We start from the raw sequence: 6,189 nt of genomic DNA, 5'->3' as shown, positions 1-6,189 counted from the left end.
TGAAACTCTAATTTCAAAATCATGGGCATTAATATGGAGTTTGCTCCCCCCAATTGCAGCTATAAAAGCCTTCACTCTTCTGGGAAGGCGTTCCACTAGTTGTTTGAACATCTGTGGGGACTTGCTTTCATTCAGCCACAACAGTATGAGGTCAGAAACTGATGTTGGTTGATTAGGCCTGGCTCGCAGTCAGCATTCCAATTCATGCCAAAGGTGTTCGATAGGGTTGAGTTCAAGGCTCTTTCCAGGCCTGTCATTGTTCCACACCAATCGCAAACCGTTTCTGTATGGACCTTGCATTGTGCACTGTCATACAGAAACAGGAAAGGTCCTTCCCCCAAACTGTTGTCACAAAGTTGGAAGCACAGCATTGTCTAGTATGTTATTGTATGCTGTAGCATTAAGACTTCCCTTCACTGGAACTAAGGGGCCTAGCCCAAACCATCATAAACAGCCCCAGACATTTATTCCACCAACAAACTTAAGTTGGCACAATGCAGTCGGGCAGGTAGCGTTCTCCTGGCATTAGTGAAACCCAGATTTGTCCTGCCAGATGAGTGATTAGTCTCTCCAGACAAGCCATTTCCATTGCGCTTGAGTCCAATATCGCCGAGCTTTACCCCACCCCCACAGACAAGTGGAATTGCAAATATTGATTGTAGGCTTGTGCAGCTGTTTATTGAAACACTCTTCATGAAGCACCGGAACAGTTCTGGTGCTAACAATGCTTCCAGAGGCAGTTTGGAACGCTAAGTGTTGCAACCGAGGACAGATGACTACACGCTACAGCCCTGTTGTGTGATTGTGTGGCCTGTCACATTAAAAATGTAATTGACCGGGGATGCTTTAGCAGGGTGGAAATATGCTAAACTGATTTGGAAAAGTGTCATCCTATGACTGTGCCACATTGAAAGTGAGAGCTCATCAAGGCCCTTCTACTGCCAATGTTTGAATATGGAGATTGCACGGCTGTGTGCTCGATTTTATACGCTTCAGCAACGGGTGGCCGAAATGCCAAATCCAGTCATTTGAAGGGGTGTCAACATACAAAAGTATGAACATGAGGAAGGTCAGACATTTCACCACTTGACAACACTAATGTAGAGCCAATCTTGGAATTTGAACAAACAGTAGCAAAGGTAAAAACCAGCTATTTGAAGACTGAACCACATTCTTTTACTGCCAACTGTACTGGTAACCCACACCATCTGTTTGAAATCAGCAAGCACAAGAGTACCCTCAGTACTGCAAAGACACTAGATATTGGAAAGTAAAATTGTTTATTGATTCAATCATGCAAGAGTAGCAAGAACACAGCAACTTCCTGGTCAAAACAAAAGCATGACTGAAACCTGAAAGAAATTAGAACAGTGTCAGCAACAGAATCTTATGTCATTAATTTGACAATTAAAAAAAAAAAAGTCTCACCATCAGCTGCTGAAGGATGAATCCACCATTAGATTTTCCTGTTGGCAGATACATGGTTAGTACAAAGGGTTTCAAATTCAGAGCAAAGTTAAAACCAGATTAAAATGGTATGTTACCTTGTAGGATCCATTACTAGTGGTGGGTATGTGCTTGGTTCAAATATGCCAACATCACTGTCATTGGGAGCATTTCCACTGTCAACAAGCATAGCCTCCCTAGGAGTGTAGCGGGTTTGGGAGAAGACAGTTCTGCCATTCTTGTAGTGCGATTCGGAACTGATTTGGAACTGAGAACTACTAGAGGCGCCATCTTCAGTGCTTTCGTAGTGCTTCTGCTGAGACATTGGGAGCAGTTGCTGCTGGGGCATTTGGGCTACATGCCATAATTGCTGAGGAATGTGGTTCGGTTGCTGCTGGGGCATTTGAGCTGGATACCTCACTTGCTGGGGTTCGACGGCCAGTTCCTTCTGCTGCTGGGGTTCGACGGCCAGTTCCTTCTGCTGCTGGGGGAAATAAGCTGGATGCCACACGAGCGGAGGCTGCTGGGGAATGGAGGCCTGTTGCTTCTGTGGCATGGCGGCCAAAGGATTATGCTGCTGGAGCGTTTTAGCTCGATACCACACTTGCTGGGGCATGGCGGTCAGTTCCTTCTGCTGAGGTTCAGTGGCCAGTTGCTTCTGCTGCAGGGGCATGTGAGATACATGCCATTCTTGCTGAGGAATGTGGTTCGATTGCTGCTGGGGCATACGTCTGGCATACGCTGGATACGTCACTTGCTGGGGTTCGACGGCCAGCTCCTGCTGCTGCTGGGGTTCGACGGCCAGCTCCTGCTGGGGTTCGACGGCCAGCTCCTGCTGGGGTTCGACGGCCAGCTCCTGCTGGGGTTCGACGGCCAGCTCCTGCTGGGGTTCGACGGCCAGCTCCTGCTGCTGCTGGGGTTCGACGGCCAGCTCCTGCTGCTGCTGGGGTTCGACGGCCAGCTCCTGCTGCTGCTGGGGTTCGACGGCCAGCTCCTGCTGCTGCTGGGGTTCGACGGCCAGCTCCTGCTGCTGCTGGGGTTCGACGGCCAGCTCCTGCTGCTGCTGGGGTTCGACGGCCAGCTCCTGCTGCTGCTGGGGTTCGACGGCCAGCTCCTGCTGGGGAAATTGAGCTGGATGCAACATAAGAGGCTTCTGTGGCATTGCAGCCAGATGATTTTGAAGCTGGAGCATTTTAGATCGATACGACACTTGCTGGGGCATAGACGTCAGCTTCTGAGGTTCAGTGGGCTGTTGCTTCAGCTGCAGGGGCATTTGAGCTGGATGCCACACTTGCTGGGGCACGGCGGTCGGTTGCTTCTGCTGCACGGGCATTTGAGCTGGATGCCACACTTGCTGGGGCACGGCGGTCGGTTGCTTCTGCTGCAGGGGCATTTGAGCTGGATGGCACACTTGCTGGGGCACGGCGGTCGGTTGCTTCTGCTGCAAGGGCATTTGAGCTGGATGCCACACTTGCTGGGGCACGGCGGTCGGTTGCTTCTGCTGCAGGGGCATTTGAGCTGGATGCCACACTTGCTGGGGCACGGCGGTCGGTTGCTTCTGCTGCAAGGGCATTTGAGCTGGATGCCACACTTGCTGGGGCACGGCGGTCGGTTGCTTCTGCTGCAGGGGCATTTGAGCTGGATGCCACACTTGCTGGGGCACGGCGGTCGGTTGCTTCTGCTGCAGGGGCATTTGAGCTGGATGCCACACTTGCTGGGGCACGGCGGTCGGTTGCTTCTGCTGCAGGGGCATTTGAGCTGGATGCCACACTTGCTGGGGCACGGCGGTCGGTTGCTTCTGCTGCAGGGGCATTTGAGCTGGATGCCACACTTGCTGGGGCACGGCGGTCGGTTGCTTCTGCTGCAGGGGCATTTGAGCTGGATGCCACACTTGCTGGGGCACGGCGGTCGGTTGCTTCTGCTGCAAGGGCATTTGAGCTGGATGCCACACTTGCTGGGATACGGCGGTAGGTTGCTTCGGCTGCAGCGGCATTTGAGCTGGATGCCACACTTGCTGGGGCACGGCGGTCGGTTGCTTCTGCTGCAGGGGCATTTGAGCTGGATGCCACACTTGCTGGTTCATGGCAGTCTGTTGCTTCTGCTGCAGCGGCATTTGAGCTGGATGCCACACTTGCTGGGGCACGGCGGTCGGTTGCTTCTGCTGCAGGGGCATGTGAGCTGGATGCCACACTTGCTGGGGCACGGCGGTCGGTTGCTTCTGCTGCAGGGGCATTTGAGCTGGATGCCACACTTGCTGGGGCACGGCGGTCGGTTGCTTCTGCTGCAGGGGCATTTGAGCTGGATGCCACACTTTCTGGGGCACGGCGGTAGGTTGCTTCTGCTGCAGGGGCATTTGAGCTGGATGCCACACTTGCTGGGGCACGGCGGTCGGTTGCTTCTGCTGCAGGGGCATGTGAGCTGGATGCCACACTTGCTGGGGCACGGCGGTCGGTTGCTTCTGCTGCAGGGGCATTTGAGCTGGATGCCACACTTGCTGGGGCACGGCGGTCGGTTGCTTCTGCTGCAGGGGCATTTGAGCTGGATGCCACACTTGCTGGGATACGGCGGTAGGTTGCTTCGGCTGCAGCGGCATTTGAGCTGGATGCCACACTTGCTGGGGCACGGCGGTCGGTTGCTTCTGCTGCACGGGCATTTGAGCTGGATGCCACACTTGCTGGTTCATGGCAGTCTGTTGCTTCTGCTGCAGCGGCATTTGAGCTGGATGCCACACTTGCTGGGGCACGGCGGTCGGTTGCTTCTGCTGCAGGGGCATTTGAGCTGGATGCCACACTTGCTGGGGCACGGCGGTCGGTTGCTTCTGCTGCAGGGGCATTTGAGCTGGATGCCACACTTGCTGGGGCACGGCGGTCGGTTGCTTCTGCTGCAGGGGCATTTGAGCTGGATGCCACACTTGCTGGGGCACGGCGGTCGGTTGCTTCTGCTGCAGGGGCATTTGAGCTGGATGCCACACTTGCTGGGGCACGGCGGTCGGTTGCTTCTGCTGCAGGGGCATTTGAGCTGGATGCCACACTTGCTGGGGCACGGCGGTCGGTTGCTTCTGCTGCAGGGGCATTTGAGCTGGATGCCACACTTGCTGGGGCACGGCGGTCGGTTGCTTCTGCTGCAGGGGCATTTGAGCTGGATGCCACACTTGCTGGGGCTCGGCGGTTGGTTGCTTCTGCTGCAGGGGCATGTGATCTGGATGCCACACTTGCTGGGGCACGGCGGTCGGTTGCTTCTGCTGCAGGGGCATTTGAGCTGGATGCCACACTTGCTGGTTCATGGCACTCAGTTGCTTCTGCTTCTGAAGTTCAGTGGCTGGTTGATTCTGGGGCATTTGAGCTTGATATCTCACTTGCTGAGGTTGCTGGGACATGAGGGCCAGTTCCTTCCGCAGGATGGAGGCCGGATGTTTCTGTTGCGCTTTCATTTGAACTGCTGGAGACTTATAATTGCCATTTCCTAGAGACCTAAGTGATCCTGCATAGAGCCATGCTGCATTAGAACCCAGTGCAGGAGACCAATCACCTAGGTAAAAAAAAATATTTAAAATGCCAGCCTTTGAAGGTTATGGAACTACGTAGCTGTTATTTGAAATGAACTCACCTTCTGATGTAGAACACGTTATCCCTCCAATTAGCAGGCAACAAAGCCAAGAAACTCTTTAGGAAAAATAATGTATGTTATAAACATAGCTACCTGAAGGACAAGGGAAACAAACTAAATCAAGACTATTAAAAACTTACCTGAAAGCAATTCCAATCAACACGGCCATTTTGCCCTCAGAACCTCACCAGTATTCAGAACTAATGGTAGGCATACGTCCTACCAGAATATCCCTTTTACTATATCTACCAGACTTTTGGTTGCTCCTTTTAAAGGAATCCCAGACCCTTCTAATGTCGTTGGTAATTAAGGACAGCTGTCAGCCACTGAACTACATTACATTTCTATTTCCAAATTGACCCCTAAATCCTACACCCTGGCCTAAACACTTCTGTTAATCATAAAAGATTGAATAGGGATAAGCAATATGGCCACAATTGCATCTAGCCTATCAGAAGGCAAGGTGAAGCAATTAACATATTGTTTTAACCTATCTGATCATTTCAAATGCCCATAAGTGACTAAGTGTAGGGGCTAGGGGTTGATTTGGAATTCAGAAATTTACTCAGGTGTGGTTGATTCTCTAATTGAGTTCCTGACAGGTTTGACAGCCCTTACTCTAAAGCACACTTCAAACTCATTACACGGAGGGCTGAGTGTCTGTGGGTTTTCGCTCCTTCCTTGTACTTGATTGCTGAATTAAGGCCACTAATTACTCCCCTCACCTACAGTAGTTGTCTAGGTCTTAATTGAAAGGAAAAAACAAAAACCTACAGACACTAGGCCCTCCATGGAATGAGTTTGACACCCCTGCTCTAAAGTAGGAAACACATTTTGTCTTGGCACTTCATTGATCGATTTAAATTATTGCTTGTACAAAATTCACTTGGTTCATTTGAAGATTAGAGGCTATATGAGCAGTTAGGCACCATTATTTTACACGGCCTTCTTTTCATTCAGCATAGCAACATTAGATGATTAACAGTTTCATTTGCACATAGTGCAACATCTTTGACAAATTCTGAATTCAGACAGACGCCAATTAAACACTCAAATTATGCAAACACACCACATACATATGCTTTTGATGATCTGAGTCTTTAATTTTTCAGAGGCAAACATATAGTAGGGCTCGTT

The 6,189-nt window shown here is 51.4% G+C and overlaps 1 protein-coding gene across 1 annotated transcript; it reads right to left on the bottom strand.

The window, feature by feature from the left end:
• Positions 1–652: 652 nt before the first annotated feature.
• Positions 653–5,338, bottom strand: LOC139567882 (involucrin-like). The gene is made up of 5 exons (XM_071389475.1): positions 5,193–5,338; positions 5,053–5,108; positions 1,545–4,974; positions 1,429–1,466; positions 653–1,352 (listed from the first exon to the last, which is right to left on the bottom strand). The coding sequence occupies exons 1-4, from the start codon at positions 5,219–5,221 to the stop codon at positions 1,457–1,459; spliced, it is 3,525 nt and encodes a 1,174-aa protein (XP_071245576.1). The 5' UTR covers positions 5,222–5,338; the 3' UTR covers positions 653–1,352; positions 1,429–1,456.
• Between the last annotated feature and the right edge of the window lie 851 nt (positions 5,339–6,189).

This window comes from Salvelinus alpinus, chromosome 2 (genome assembly GCF_045679555.1).
Source record: "Salvelinus alpinus chromosome 2, SLU_Salpinus.1, whole genome shotgun sequence".
NCBI classification, from domain to species: Eukaryota; Metazoa; Chordata; class Actinopteri; order Salmoniformes; family Salmonidae; genus Salvelinus; species Salvelinus alpinus.
This window is presented reverse-complemented; position numbering and strand designations above follow the sequence as displayed.

Coding starts and splice junctions, on each gene's coding strand:
- LOC139567882 (XM_071389475.1), bottom strand. CDS start 5,221: ATGGCCGTGTTGATTGGAATTGCTTTCAG. Junction 5,109..5,192: donor TTGATTGGAATTGCTTTCAG/GTAAGTTTTTAA, acceptor TTTTTCCTAAAG/AGTTTCTTGGCTTTGTTGCC. Junction 4,975..5,052: donor AACGTGTTCTACATCAGAAG/GTGAGTTCATTT, acceptor TTTTTTACCTAG/GTGATTGGTCTCCTGCACTG.